Source organism: Mandrillus leucophaeus, unplaced genomic scaffold (genome assembly GCF_000951045.1).
Source record: "Mandrillus leucophaeus isolate KB7577 unplaced genomic scaffold, Mleu.le_1.0 Scaffold105, whole genome shotgun sequence".
NCBI classification, from domain to species: Eukaryota; Metazoa; Chordata; class Mammalia; order Primates; family Cercopithecidae; genus Mandrillus; species Mandrillus leucophaeus.
Window position 1 is genome coordinate 976,985 of NW_012098654.1, and position 15,652 is coordinate 992,636.

The window sequence follows — 15,652 nt, forward strand, 5'->3', positions numbered from 1 at the left end:
GGCGTGGTGACACACGCCTGTAGTCCCAGTTACTCAGGAGGCTGAGGCAGGAGAATGGCTTGAACCGGGGAGACAGAGGTTGCAGTGAGCTGAGATTGCACCATTGCACTCCAGCCTGGGCTACAGAGAAAGACACCATCTTATAAAAACAAACAAACAAACAAACAAAAAAGCCAAAAGGGTTAAGGTTAGGGTTTTCAGTCTTTTATGACATTGACTTTTTTTTTAGGGTTAAGGCCACCCCACTCAGGGACCTCCTGTCCTGCTCTTCCATCCTGGCTCACTCCCCTTACCCGCTGGCCTCCTGGTCATTCCAGGACACACTCCTTCAGGGCAGTTCCCACCTCTGAGTTGTGACATCTGCCAGTCCCTGGCCTGAGATGCTTTTCCCCAGATATTGAAATGCACGGCTCCCTGCCTTCCCTCCCCTCCTGCGAGCTTCCCCCCAAGTCACCTTCTCATCCTCCTCATTCACCCTCCACGCTCCTTTCCTGTCCTCAGCACTTTCCAGCACCTGACAGGTCACATCTTCCACCCTGCTGCCTCCACACCTGGTCACATCCGCAAGGACAGAAATGTTACTCTCTGATTCAGCGCCTGACCTCCAGTCCCAGCTGCTCCATAAACACTTGTTTAATTTATGAATTCAGGCAGGAGAGAGGCGCTGAAGAGTTTCTGGCTGGTGAAAGCCCAATGAGAGGTTTCCGAGATAGGCATGGTGAGGACAGCAGAGAAAATGAGACGGCAGGAGGGAGGAGAAGGCCGGGAAGAGTCTGAGCGTGTTTTTAACGTGGCCATCATGTGTCTGGAGCTGCACTGGGGGCGTTACATGTGTATCTCATCCCGTAAGATAGGGGCTGTTATTGTCCCTATTTCACACAAGAGGAAAGTAAAACTCAGAGAGGTGAAATGACTTGTCTAAGGTCACACAGCCAGTGGAGCTAGGACTTGAAGCCAGTGTGTGTGGGGCTCTGGATCCCAGATTATTTATTTATTTATTTATTTATGTTTTTTGAGATAGAGTCTCGCTCTGTCGCCCAGGCTGGAGTGCAGTGGCACAATCTTGGCTCATTGCAACCTCCGCCTCCCGGGTTCAAACAATTCTCCTGCCTCAGCCTCCCAAGTAACTGGGACTACAGGCACCGTCACCACACCTACCTAATTTTTGGATTTTTAGTAGAGACGGTGCTTCACCATGTTGGTCAGGCTGGTCTTGAACTCCTGACCTCAGGTGATCCACCCACCTCGGTCTCCCAAGGTGCTGGCATTACAGGCGTGAACCACTGCACCCAGCCTGGATTCCAGATTTAACCACATTCGCACCCTCTCGTGGGTGTCTTAGGAGGGAGACGCTGGCCTCAGGCCGGCTGGGATTACAGGGACAGGAGAAAATCAATCTCAGTTTGATGCAAGCCCTATCGGTTCTTGTGTCCCTCTGTGTCTCCATCTGACAAGAAAGGGAACAGGGCACAGGACTGGCAGTCAGCAGGTGGCACTCCAAGCACACCCGCATGCTCAGGGAGGGGCTGATCTGCATGGAGCTGGGCCCCGGCAGGTGGCTGGGGACAGGATGACCCAGATTCCTGAAGGCAGCCTTGAGTGCCAGGTGCCCCCACTTCCACACCCTTTAGGAGTGATCTTCAGCTGTGCTGGTGGGGCTTGAAGTGAGGGTCACGGGATTGATCCCTCAACCCCTGCAGCTCTTTCTGGTTTCTGTATTAATCTACTGTAAAAGAAAGACTCCAGCCCGGGCAACCCAGTGAGATCCTGTCTCTACAAAAAACAAACAAAATTAGCTGGCTGTGGTAATACTCTCCTGTAGTCCCAGCTACTTGGGAGGCTGAGGCGGGAAGATTGCTTGAGCCCAGGAGATGGAGGCTGCAGTGAGCCATGATCACATTGCTGCACTCCAGTCTGGGCGACAGAGTGAGACCCTGTCTCAGAAAAAATTTTAAAAACTACAGAAACCATTAAGCTATCCTCAGCCAGGGCTCCTCGTATGCCCTCACCCTGAATCCACAGAGCACTGCTGAAAGAAACATCAGGCTTTGCAGCTTCTGGGAGCCCAAGCTTTGGGTGTCTCCTCATGAGAATGATCTGCCCCACCTTGTCCCCTCGTCCTGGGAGCCACAGCCCTCTGGCCCTCTGTGCCCAGCCTGCCTGGCAGAGGCTCCTGACTCTAATCCCTTCCGGGCCTCCTGAGATTTCCTAGTGCCAGCTGGGGCTGCAGACCTGCCCGTGACCCAAGCCCTGGCCCCACCGCAGGTAGGGGGTGACATGGCAGGAGCCGTGCTAGGGTGAAGGAGTTCTGGGAGGGTCTCTGGGACCCTTCCAGTCCAACTCTGATTCTGTGCCACAATCTTGTTTTTAAATCAGTCCAATACACAGACAGCAGATTTTATACCCTGATTCACTCCTTATAGAAGAGTCAGTATTCAACAAATATGGACTGAGCCCTATGATGCACCCCACCCTGGATCCCTTGAAAGACTCGAGATCAGTTTCGCTGCTGTGATGGTCTGGATGTCCACTACCATCACTGAGGCTGCTGGACTCCTCCGGCTGCTGCCAGGAGCTGGTGCCCAGGCCCGGCGGACCTCATCTGCTTCCCTCCTCTCAGCAGTCCCCAGGCTCAGGGGCACTAGGGGCACAGTGAGGCTCAGCCCCAGGATCTGAACCAGGTGGTTTCTGACTTCATCGAGCAGATCTGATTGAGGATGAAGTTCTGGAAGACCCCCCGGAGAACCATGAGCCCAATTGAGAAGCTGGGGTGGGCAGAGACCCCTGGTGCAGTTTCTGCTACCCATCCTGCCTCACGTCCCACTCCCAAACCCCAGAGTCTCCCCAGCTCCCTCCAGGGGCAGGACTTCCCCAGCACTAGGGCAGAACGGCCCCTTCTTGAAGCCAGACTCCAGCCCCTTCTCTCAGACCCAACCGCCCCTCCCTAACCTGCCTGCCCACCATGTCCTGCCTCTGTCCTGCAGGAGGGACACCAGGGTCCGGGAGGAATGTTCCCAGGTCTCAACCCAAGGGAGGAGAGAGCCCACCCATGGGAACAGCCAGCTCCCACCCCCTTCTAACTCCAGGCAGCCAGAATAACAGAGGGGGGCGCTTTGGGGAACACACACGTGTGAGGATGGGGACAGAGAGCCAGGCGTCCACCCTCACACAGGGGCTGGGGCGAGAGGCAAAAGGAGAAACAGAGGCCTCGGCGGTAGGAGGAGGCTGTGGACAGGGCCAGGGCAGAGGAAGGAAGGGAGAGGGGTGGCCCAGCACAGGGCCCGGGACCCACAGGTGTGTCCGGAGCTGGCCCCAGACACAAAGGGCCAAGGATTGGCGGGTACATCTCAGCCGGCGGGGACACACCCCGGAGTCCGAGGTCCCCGTCCCCAGGGTGCAGCTGCCCAGGTAGGGGGCTTGGCTGCCATGGGCCACATCCTTCCCCTGGGGGTCGAGGGGCCCCCGGTCACGGGCACCCCCGCCCTGGCCTCCTGCGCAGGGCTGGGCGGCTACAGGCGAGAACCCGGCACCCAGCCCCGTTCCCTCCCCGTCCCGGCCCCGTACCTGGCCTTCACTGTCGCGGGCACGACCCCCGGCCCAGGAGGGCTCCGAGTCCCGGGAGAGCAACCCCGGGCCCGGCCTGCAGGCCGCTAGGCGTCCGGAGACACCGGGTCCTGTCCCCATGGCGGCCGGAGGAAGCCGCGGTCTGCGCCGCCCGCCGGACAAAGCGCGGAGCCCCGCTTCCTGCCATTGTGCGGCCGCGCCCGCCCCCGCTGAGCGCGGGGACCCCGGGGAGGGCCGGGCCCGGAACAGCCCCCAGCCCCCCAGGAAGGCGGACACCTCCCTACCGCCCGGGCCCTCGCCACCCAGCCCCGGAGATCCCCGCCTCCCTGCCCGGGAACCCCCACACCCCTGCCTCCGCCCGTCCCGGCGACCCACACACCCGCGCCTCCGCCCGACCTGGGGTACCCCCGCCTCCAGCCTCTGCCCAGACCCGGTGACCCCACACCCCCACTTCCGCCTGGCCCGGGGACCCCCACATCCCCGCCTCTGCCCAGCCTCCGGGACCCCCAGGTTCCCACCTCTGCCTGGCCTGGGAGACCCCCACCTCTGCGCCTCTTCTCTTCTCTGACTCCCTCCTCAATGCCAGTGCCGGGCTCAGAGGGCTCCTCAGAACTTGCTCTTTCCCCTGGGGAGCTCCTTGAATGCTGGAGGCAAGGGGCGCTGGTGACAGCCCCCACAACCGTGGAGACTGTGGAGCCCCTCCCCTGGGCGACCCGACCCCTGCCCAGCCCTGGGGCGCCCACCCTGCTGTGGTCCCCACCTCACCCTCAGCGCCAACACCAACGGTCCCTTCCAGCCAGAAGGGTACCTTCCCTCCTCCCTTCCTCCTGGAGACCCCACCCCCACCTCAGAGCCTCAGCCCAGGGGACCCCTTCTTCCTCCCAGCAAGGGAGCTCTTAGGATACAGGCACAAGAAGGGGTAGGCCAGGATGGGTGACATTCCCCTCGGGGTCCTTGGTCCAGCTCTCCATCTAGCCCCAGGGACACCTCTCTCTGCTCCAACACCAGTTTTGAGCCCCAGTCACACACCCCAACGTCACAACAGGAGCTCGTCTCAGTCGCTCCCATCATCCTGGAGACCCCTTCCTGAGAGCCTGAGCCCCAGTACACCCTCCCACACCGACTGCTCACTGTCCAGGTATGGCAGAGGCCAAGTGCCAAAGGCTGGTGTCCTCTGGAAAGTGCAGTGGGCAGAAGGCAGACTGCTCCGAGAGGCTGTCCTTGGCAATCCCTGGGAGTTGGGTGAGGTGGAGGCATCAGGAAACCCTGGCGACCCACATGGCACAGCAACCTAGGTCCCTGCGGCTCTAGGCCAGGTCCCCACCGCCAGGGGGCACTCAGCAAAGCCTGAGAGGATGCAAACCCCTGGACTTTGGTGCTGGAGTCATCACTACACAGCTGTCAAAGTGCTTTTACACTGATTCCCAGGAAGGCAGGGCACGCACTATTATCCCCACTCACAGGGTGGGGAATAAAGTGACATAAAGAGACATAAAAGTCCACGGGCAAGACTGAAACCCAGACTGTGGCTCAGGGATTCTGGAATGGCCTCCTTGAGGCACTCCTCAGAACCCATGGGGGTGAGGTGGCCGTGCTGTCTGTCATCAGCCCACTTACCCCTAATAGCTCCTCCTCCACCTGGTTCCATGGGGAAAGAGGGCAGGAAGGGCCAGGGTCCATAAGATGGCTTTGGGAGGGCAGCAGCAGTTTATTAGAGGCTGGGAGACTTCCAGGGCTGTCTCCGCTCCCAAAGCCCAGGTCATCCACTGTCTACACCACAGGCACAGTTGTGGGTTTTTTGTTTTTTGTTTTTTTGAGACAGAATCTTGCTCTGTTGCCCAGGCTAGAGTGCAGTGGCATGATCCCAGCTCACTACAACCTCCACCTCCCAGGTTCAAGCAATTCTCCTGCCTCAGCCTCCCGAGTAGCTGGGATTACAGGCACCTGCCGCTACATCCAGCTGATTTTTGTATTTCAGTAGAGACGGGGTTTCGCCATGTTGACCAGGCTGATCACTAACTCCTGATCTCAAGCGATCCACCCCCACCCTGGCCTCCCAAAGTGCTGCGATTCAGGCAAGAGCCATCGCACCCAGCCAACAGGCAGAGTTTTGAAAACTAAAACTTTCCATCTTGCTTAGAGTGAAATCCCACCATGGCCGGGCTCCTGCCTCGCTCCCAGCTGGTTCACACAGTGGTCCACCTGCTGGTCTCCCTTCTCTCCCTACAGCTCACCAAGCTCAGGGCCTTCTCCTCTGTATTTTCTGTCTGGAATTCCACATGCCCCCCTCTTCAAACAGCTGGCACCAGGCCCCACCTTAAATGCTACCTCCAAGACATCCCTTTCCCTCCTCTCAAAATAAACCACCCTTACCCTCTCACTCTCAATTCCTTTAAGTTAAATTATTTCCTTCTTAGCGTTTCTTACTACCTGTAATTCATTTCTTTGTTCACTTTCTTATTATCATTCTTCCCTACTAGACTGTCCACTCCAGAGGCCAGAGCCTTGGCTGTCTGGATCTCACTGTGTCCTCGGCACTTAGAACAGTCCTGGTGCACAGTAGGTGCGCTGGTGGGGATGAGATCAGTGAACGGATGAAGGCAGAAGGGCCCTCATGCCATAGAAGGACATGGGGACAGGAAAGGGCTCGGCCAGGATATTCCTTCCTGTGGCCGACGGTCAACAGAACCTTCCCCACTGCCAGACCAAAGGTCTCTTCCTCCTCCTAGTATCCATGACCTTGGGCCTACTGGCCCTGGACAGGTGAGTTCCTACTTCAAACTGGATGGTCTTGCCCCAGACCTCCACCCCCTGGCTGTCCCATAGGCAGATAACTGCATTTCACTGAGCGTTCCCACGTGCCACCCCTGTCCCGGGAGTTATTGGGCAGTGAATCCCATTCACTCTTCTCAAAGACTCTTAGGAGGAGATACTGCTACGATCCCCATTTAACAGATAGAGAAACTAAGGCCTGTGTCAACTGACTTGCCCCAAAGTCTCCAGCTGCTGCTACGAAGGGAAATGGATGCCTCAGGCACAGGGCAGGGGTGGGGCCTGAAGACGGCTGAATGTTGGTTAGGGCTACAGGGCCTTGGAGACTGCCTTCCTGAAGACACGGCAGATCCCAAAGCCAGCTTGCGGGGAGCCCACCGGTGTGGGGTTGCATCAAGTGGAGACCGCCAGGGCTGGGTCAGGGCGGATCACCAGAGGTCACCTGAGTGCCTGGGCCCTGGCCATCCCTGAGTGAGGCTGCTGCCTGGGTACTCGGTGACGGTGGGGGACTGCCCCTTAGGGGCAAGAGTGCAGAACAGAAAGGAGCCCCCAGCCCCTGTACCAGGGCAGGGGGGTGGGCCTGGGCAGGCTCCTGCATTCCCACCTGCTCACCACAGCAGGGAGCTGAAACTCAGGGGCAGGCCCAAGAAGTCCTGGCCCCCAACTCTCTGAGGAGGGAGCCCCTCCCCAGCCCAGCCCCAGCTCCAGGCTTGTGAGTCAGGGCCGGCTTGTTGAAACTGATACCCAGAAACCAGATGCGGAGGCTGATGAATAATGGAGTCTCCAAGGCAGGACCACCCCCCCCAACCCGGCTGTTCTCCCTCAGTACCACCTCCCCCAGCCCCAGACAAGGAGATGGGAAACCAGGGATCCCCCGGGCATCCCTGCCCCACAGCAAGTTGGGGCCCCAGCCTGGTCTGAGTGGGAGAGGGACCTCCCTGTCCAGGAAAGGACGCAGGTCTGGAGCCAGCTCCAGGCTCTGCCGACAGCAGACAGGCCTGGAATCAGGAGTCCGAGCTCTCTGGCTGGAGGGATGTCCTTGCCAGGAGTTCCCACCAGGGCTAAGCTCCCCTGGGAGCCTGCTAGTCCCAAGGCCCCACCCAACACCTTGGAAATCCAGGGGTGGAGACTGCATGCATGGGCAGGCCAGCCAGGGCGGGGTGGCTTTGCCAGGCGGCTCTCTACACTCCACCCGGCCCACCCACCCTCCTTTCCTCTAGGCCCAGGCCTCACCCATCACCCCTTGGGTTCTGAGGCTCACCTGGAGTCAGAGCCCGACCTAAGGCCCTGCCTGTGCTGGGCAGATGGCAGGGACACAGAAAACCTCTCCCTAGGCTATGCCCGCCGCACAGGCCCTGGAAGCCAGGAAGGCCCCTTCCTCCCCAGGGAGCAGTCCTGGCTGGGATGCCCAAGGCTGGGACCCAGTGCTAGAGAGAGAGGGAGGGGCTGCAGTCTGTGAACATCCCCTCCTGCCCAGCCCCTGCAGTTCCCAGCTCCAGACCCCAGCGTGTGTCTTTGGAGCACCTGGACTCGGCAACCCCTGCCCCAGTGCCACTTAGAAGGCTCCTTGGTAGGGAGCAGGGGAAAGAGGGCACCTGCCTGGGCTTCAGAAGACCTGGTCTGGAGCCTACGTACCCCCGCCCTTCCCCCACTGGGCCTCAATCTCCCACCTATGCTAAGAAGGCATTGGCTATTCTCTAGAATTCAGTATCTGGGGATGGCTGCCAGGTCCTAGCCTGTGTCTGGACCCTGGCTAAGGGGCAGGAGAATGGTAAAATACCCCCGAGCTCCCTCAACTTGAAGAGTTACTGAGGAATCTGTAGGGGACCCCTTGGCTTCCATTTCCCAGACTTTCATCAAGGCAGACCAGGGCCTCCCCGGATTCACGGGTCCCCCGCATCCCCACCCCTGAGCGGGTGCCTGGGTCTGCTCAGACTGCCCGAGGCGCAGCCTCTGGCGCCCCCTGTCGGCCTCCAGTGGGCTTTTCCGCCTGGGACCGACTCCGGGACTGGCCAAATGGGGAGGGTCGCCTGAGCCTCCCAGCCATGCCGCGCGCCCAGGCCCCTCCAGGATCCCCCTAACCCGCCAATACCCCCCATAGCGGGGCCAGGGTCCCATAGACTCCTCACGGCCATATCTCCGAGCCGACCCGCCCTAGAGACACTGTGATGGGGGCGGGCGCTTGAACCCATTCCACCCTCATGTAAATGGAGATACAGCGGGCGAGGACCCCGTACCCCAGAGGCCTGGCACTATGTGGGACTCTCGACTCCGGGTTCTCTCCATCGGTTTAGGGGGGTCCTGGCGCCCAGTCCCACCCCCCGTCCGGAGCGCAGCTCCCACTTCCCCGCGACTTACCTAGGGACAGGACCAGGGTCTCCTCCCCAGTGTCTGAGGCTTGGGCCGAGACTGCCAAAGCCTCATGGGGCGCGCGGGGAGAGGGGGACGGGAGCCGCGGGAAGAGCTCAGTCGACTCCGCGCCAACTGGGGCGCGGAACGTAGGGGAATTACGGTAGCCGCGCGGGCGCTACCACCTGGATGGGCCGGGATGTACCAACGGCGCCGTCTGGCTGGGACCGGGGAGAGGAGGGGTCCCAGGAAGGGCCCCGCGCCGGACCCAGGGAGGTAGCTGGAAGCCGGGCCGTGGCTTGGGGTAATCCAGGATCCGGGCTCAGGGGAGGGGGTGGGGGGCGTCACTGTCCCCGAGGGGCCAGCCCTTTTCAGATCTCCAAAAAGTTCACAGTCCCTGGTCATTAACTTGGGCTTGAAGACGGGAGCTCGCCCATCCCGGAAGGGGGCTAGGGGGGACCAGGGCCCGCGACAGGAAGCCTCCCCGAGACAGAAAAGCCCTGGGGGACCAGGCAAAGGGACCCGCAGGCCTAGCTCGTCCCGGAATCGCCCCGAGCCAGGCTTGCTTCCGCTCCATTGTAAAAAGCTGGATTCTGATCTGTGGCCTCCGTGGCGCCCCAGAACCAGCCCGCTTTTCTCTGGATCCCCTCTTTTTTTTTTTCTGGCCCAGGTGGCATGGCTGGAAAAGGGTGCCGTTCTAACATTTAGTGGTTCTCAGTTCCCGTCTCCCAGCAGCGGGAGTTTAGAATAACTCTGGGCTCAGGACTGGGAAGGGTGTGGATACAGGGGGCCCACTCGAGGAGGCGGGGTTCAGGTCCACCAGCCTTTTCCGCACTTTCAAGCCTTCTACACTGCCTTCCCCCGATCCCTTCCCAGGCCAAAACCTCCACCCAACCCTTGCGGCTGGGCCTTTACTAGGGCAGCTCCCAGCCAGGGCCAGGGATCCCCACATCTTCACCTGCTCCCCCAAAACTACTTAGCCAAAACCCAGGAGTCCCCTTGCATTGTTTCTCTGGGCCCTGCCCCTTTCTTCAGCTGCAGACAGCCCTACCACCTCTCTCCGGTGACGAGTCACCTCCAGAGATGGCCCAAACCTGGCCATTGCCTGGGGCATCCTGGTCTGCGGCTGCTCAACCCCAAAGCATTGCCCAGGAGAATAGGCGATTGCCTCTCCCATTATTCACATCCTGCCCGTCCCTTCTCCATGGGGGCCTCAGGCCCACCCTTTCCTCTCCCTGGTCTTCTTCTCACCAACCCTCCCTCCACACACGCACACCCTGACTCATCCCTGCCACCTCACAGGCCATTGTTAAGCTGCAAGGGAACTCTGAAGTCCTCCCATCCAACCGCCGCTCCACACTGCAATCCCCTCTACGCTTCCCTTTCTGTCTCTTCTTGCATATGTCTAGTGATGGGGTGCTCACTACCTCTATTTCAGGGATAGCTCCAGCTGCTGGAAACTCTTTCCTGTAGTGTGCTGAACCCCACCTCCCTGTCAAGGCCCTCAGGAGCTGTGCAGAAAAATTCACCTCTCTTTCCTCTTGAGAGTTCTGAGGAAATGGGAGGCTCTGACAGGCAGGCCTGGTTTGAGTCCTGGTTTTGCCTTGCTTGCCAAGTCATTTTACCTTGCCACTCTGCAGGGCCCTCTCTAGGAAATGGAGATGGGGTAGGCCCCACTGCAACGGGGGAAACAGCCAGATGAGGTTCCTGTGCCAGGCACTCAGGCAGGGCCTGGCACACAGTACATGCTGGATCAATGGTGGCTGCTGGAATCACTACCTCCTCCACGATGAACACCCTCACATGTGACGCCCCAGTGTCCCCTGTGGCCCAGGGCCACAAGTGTCCTCAATACCCCCTTGTGACCTGGAGCACCCTGACTAGACCTCGAGCAGTGCCCAGTGGAGCCCAGCAGGGAGCTGGGAAGTCCACACACTGTCCCGTGGCCACCTCGCAGGAGGACAGGGGGAACCCACAATATCATCAGTCTGCCTCGATCTCTCCGCCTTTCTCCATCTCCCCACACCAAAACCCCAACCGGCCTCGATCTCCCCGCCTTTCTCCATCTCCCCACACTCACAGCTCCACCTGCCTCGATCTCCCCGCCTTTCTCCATCTCCCCACACTCACAGCTCCACCTGCCTCGATCTCCCCGCCTTTCTCCGTCTCCCCACACTCACAGCTCCAATTGTGTGCAAGAAGCTGCAGCTGGGATAGACCCTGGGGAGATCCCAGGACCCAGATCCCAGGGCGGGTACGGAGGGCACACCCAAAGTCTAGAGGTGACTTTGTTACCCCCACTCCCAGGACAGCTTGCATGCCTACGCTGTGCTAGGCTCTATGCTAAGCATGTTATATATGGGCCTCTTTTAATCCTCGCTGCAGGATTATTTTCCAGATGAGGAACCTGGGGTTCAGAGAAATGTAGTGACTTCCCCAGGGTCTCACAGCTAGAAAAAAGTAGATTTGATCCTGGAGCTCAGAGGTGTGGACTGCTCTACATATGTTCATCTTGGGGAGGGGCGGTTTCTCTCCTGGGGTCTCCATGATACAGTCCAGACCCCTCACCTGGACATGCAGATGCTCCCAATGCCACCTGCCTCCCCCTCCTCCCGTCCCCTTCTCGCTGTGCCCCCTGGCCTTGCTTGCCCCTTATAGCCCCCAGTGTCCCTCCCCTGCTCACTCAGCTTTCCTCCATCTCAGTACCTCTTTAATCCTCAGGACTCCAGCTGCCTCCTCCAGGAAGCCCATCCTGGTTAGCCCTCCTCCCAGTGGGAACTCCAGGGACAGGAGGTAGGGGACAGATGGCAAATTCATCTCAGAAGCTCCAGCACCCAGGAGAGCCTCAAATAAAACATCAAGGGTGGGCCCAGAAGCTGAAGGGTACAACCCTGCCTGAAATTGATCCTTTGCCAGGGCAGCCTGGGGGGAAGTTTGGCCAGCCAGGGTCACTTCCCTTCCTTCCTCCCAGCACAGCTAGAATGTCGTCTCTAGGAGGGCATCCCCTTTGTTCCCTGGAGATCTCCTGGGCCTAGAACTGGGCCTGGCACTGACAGATGCTCAAAGCTGGCCTGGTAAATGAATAAATGAAGTCATCTCCTTCAAAATGCTAGTCACATCCTGGAGAATAAGAATGGGGCTCTTACCCCGTCTCTACTAAAAATACAAAAAACTTAGCCGGGCGCGGTGGCGGGCGCCTGTAGTCCCAGCTACTCGGGAGGCTGAGGCAGGAGAATGGCATAAACCCGGGAGGCGGAGCTTGCAGTGAGCCGAGATCAAGACACTGCACTCCAGCCTGGGCGACAGAGCGAGACTCTGTCTCAAAAAAAAAAAAAAAAAAGAATAATGTTCAACATGTTTGGTCAGCAATAATTGTTATTATTATTATTGGGTGTTTTTGGACACAGAGTCTGTGTCTGTTGCCCAGGCTGGAGTGCAATTGCGCGATCTCAGCTCACTGGAAACTCCGCCTCCAGGGTTCAAGCGATTCTCTTGCCTCAGCCTCCTGAGTAGCTGGGATTACAGGCGTGTGCCACCATGTCCAGCTAATTATTTTTTATATTTTTGGTAAAGATGGGATTTCACCATGTTGGCCAGACCAGTCTCCAACTCCTGACCTCAAGTGATTCGCCCACCTCAGCCTCCCAAAGTGCTGGGATTACAGGTGTGGGCCACTGTGCCTGGCCTGTTACTATTTTTGAGACAGGGTCTCGCTCTGTTGCCCAGGCTGGAGTGCAGTGGCACAATCACGGCTCACTGCAGCCTTGATGTACTAGGCTCAAATGATCCTCCCACCTCACCCTCCCCAGTAGCTGGAACTACAGGTGTCCACCACCACACCTGACTAATTTTTGTTGTTGTTTTGTTTTAGACGGAGTCTTGCTCTTATTGCCCAGGCTGGAGTGCAATGGCACGATCTCGGTTCACTGCAACCTCTGCCTCCCAGATTCAGGCAATTCTCCTGCCTCAGCCTCCCGAGTAGCTGGGATTACAGGTGCCCACCACCACGCTCAGCTAATTTTTGTGTTTATAGTAGAGACGGGGTTTTGCCATGTTGGCCAGGCTGGTCTTGAACTCCTGACCTCAAGCAATCCGCCTGCCTCGGCCTCCCAAAGTGCTGTGATTACAGGTGTGAGCCACCGTGATAGGCCTTTTTAAAAATTTTAGTAGAGAGAGGTCTCCCTGTGTTGCCCAGGTTGGCCTCAAACTCCTGGGCTAAAGAAATACTCCTGCCTCAGCCTCCCACAGTGCTGGGATCGCAGGTACGAGCAACCACGCCCAGCCAGTAGTGGTTATTATTATCATCATCGACAATGTTATTCTTTGTTCCTCTTACCAAATCTGAGTGCCCCTCACCTCCTCTCCACCACTGCCTTTTCCTTCCTGGACTGCCCTTGCCTCTCTTCTGTCTATCCATGTTTTCACATCCATTAAATGCCCCCTCCTCCAGGATGCCCTCCCTGACTGGCCCTCTCTGCCTCTGATAATTCAGGCATTTCTGCCCCTACAGTGAGTCTGTGCCATTTGTCCCAAAGGGGGTCCCAGTGGTGACAGGGCCCAGACTCTCCCTGTGCAGGCTGGATGACCCTCATCAGCTGATGCCAATGTCAGCTGTGCCGAGTTCCAGGCAGGCCAGGGCTGGAGGTGAGGTTTGGAGGCTGCAGAAGGACCACACCCACTCTGAGACCAGCTCTCTTCTCCCAAGCCTCACCTCTATGCAGGCTGGGCCCTACCACCCCTGCCCCTGCCTGAGCAGCTTGAGGGCCCACCCTGGGAGCAGCTGCCCAGAGGAGGGGCTAGGACACTGTGCCTTGTTGCCCTAGCTGCCCCTTCAGGTCAGGCAAAAGCCTCGGGGCTCTGCAGGCCTGTGGCAGGATATATATTGGGGGGAGCTGAGGCCAATTTGTTGCCAGGAGCCCCCATCTGGGAAAGAGGCAACCAGCCAACACCAGAGTCCAATGCCAGGCACCATCCGTGCCAGCAGATTGTATCTGACATCACACCGCCCCTCTGCCTGGTGACCACGGCAACTGGAGGCCGCCCCCTCCTCGCCCCACCCCACAGCAGTTCTCCATGTTCCCTCACCACGGTCCTCCTGTGCAGAATGAGTGTGTGTGTGTCTGGGTGGAGGTGCGGGAGGGGAGCAGGGGGTGGGGGGTGGCATTTTACATTTCCTGCAGCTGGCAGTGCTGAGACACATGATGGAAGAGAACAGGGGCCCTGGTATGACACAGACCTGGGTACTGGGTTCAAATCCCAGCTCTCCCACTTCCTAGCAGTCTGTCCCTGAGTGAGCCACTTCACCTCTCTGAGCCTCAGTTTCCCCATCTGTAAGTGGGAATAAGGACAGGACCATCTCAGAAGGCCAGAGGGAGGAGTCAGTGAGTCCTGGTGCCTGGGCCAGACACTAAGTTGCGCAGTTACTACTATTGTCATGTAAATGCCTGCTGGGAGGGACAAAACCTGGCTCCAAACCCCGGCTCCATCTCTTATGAGCTGTGGGGCCTTGGCCAAGTCACTGGACCTCTCTGAACCTTGGTATCTTCATCTGGAAAACAGGGTGACGATGCCTTCCCTGCAGAGCTGCGGCAAGCAGTGCATATGGCACAGAAAGCGGGTGGCACCGAGCCCAGCACGTCACAGGCAGAAGCGCCCAGCCAGTACTATTATCTTTCTTCCTGCCCCTTTTCTCCCTGATTTATACTTCATCCCATTCCCAGCTCCTGAGCCCTGGCACTCCAGGATCATCTGGCCCCTTCCTCCTTTTGTCATCCCCAGGGCCATGGTCACACTCACCAAGTCCAAAAGCATCTCAGACCCATGCCCAGGCCTGAAGAGTGGCTGAGTACAACAGGAAGGGTGCCAGCTAGGCACTGGACCAGCACTGTGGGAGACCACTTCCCCTGGCTAAGCCTCAGCTTCCTCATCCGTGGCATAGGGCTACAGCTCCTGTCACCTCCGAATGGCTGCTAGGACCACAGTGCAGCAAAGGGCTTTGGGGTACCCCACCCCCCTGCTCTTGTAGAATTTCCCCGACTCCACTGTTCCTGAGCCGGGGACAGGCCCTCTGCCTCCTAAACCAGACACACTGGGGCCCCACCTACACTCAAACCCAGCCCAGTCAGCCGCAACTGTGCCAGGGCTCTGTGGATAGCTGGTGCTGGAATGGAGAGGGCAGTTAGAGCCCCCTGGTCCCTCTACCCCCAAGTGTCCCCAGGCTCTCCAGTCTCCCTACCTTGGACGCCCGCCCCTTGTCCATGCAGGCGGGGTTCTGACAGCGCAGTCCCTTCTTTTCCGCGGGGCTCTGGTCGTCTGCAGGGGAGGAGCAGAGGGCATCAGTCGGCGGGGCACCAGGCTCCCCAGGCCCCAGTGGCCTCCCGACCAGAAGAGGGGTGGGGCGATCTTCTCAGTCCTCCCTTCAAAGGAGGTCAGTGTCCCTTTCTCTTTTAAATGCCAACTTATCTGCACGGGAATCTGTTTGCAGAGCCCTTTTCTCCTGCAGTCCCCAGGGAAATTATCCAGATTCCACGGGGAGAAAACATTTTTGGAAATACGCTGCTCTCTCCCTCTGTCCCTCTAGTCTGGGGGACAAGTAGGGGAGTGCTCAGTGACCTTTTGGGGCCCCAGACTTCCCAGGGGGTCCCGGCAGGGCTGCTGGGGGGAAGGGGCTCCAGGGTCCCAGATTCCTGCGAACTCTAGGCCCTGCATCGCTCCCTTTAGAGACAGAGGAGCCCCCGAAGGTCTGGGGCTACCCCCGTTCCTCGAGACTCATCTTTGACCCTGAATTTGGCCCCCCCCTCAAGCTGCCTCTCTTCCTGGGGGCTGGAGTGCACCGCGGTGGGGGCAGAGCCGCCCAGCCAGAGAGAGGCGAGGGGAGGGAGGAGAAGCGGGGTGCTGCCGAGGCAGGCCCCGACTTGAGGGCCGAGTTTGGGTCCGAGCAGCCCGAAGCCCGGTCGGCGCCCACCCC

General features: G+C 58.9%; 1 protein-coding gene across 2 annotated transcripts in view; it reads right to left on the minus strand.

The window, feature by feature from the left end:
* Positions 1-15,652, minus strand: part of PLEKHG5 (pleckstrin homology domain containing, family G (with RhoGef domain) member 5) — a 60,999-nt gene that overhangs the window by 22,913 nt on the left and 22,434 nt on the right. The window contains exon 3 of one of the 2 annotated variants that reach the window (XM_011981274.1): positions 14,921-14,997. In XM_011981274.1, coding sequence (XP_011836664.1) covers positions 14,921-14,997 — 77 coding nt within the window. Of the gene's footprint in view, positions 1-3,564; positions 3,705-14,920; positions 14,998-15,652 lie in introns of those variants that run through there. The other variant, XM_011981282.1, reaches the window with a different exon arrangement.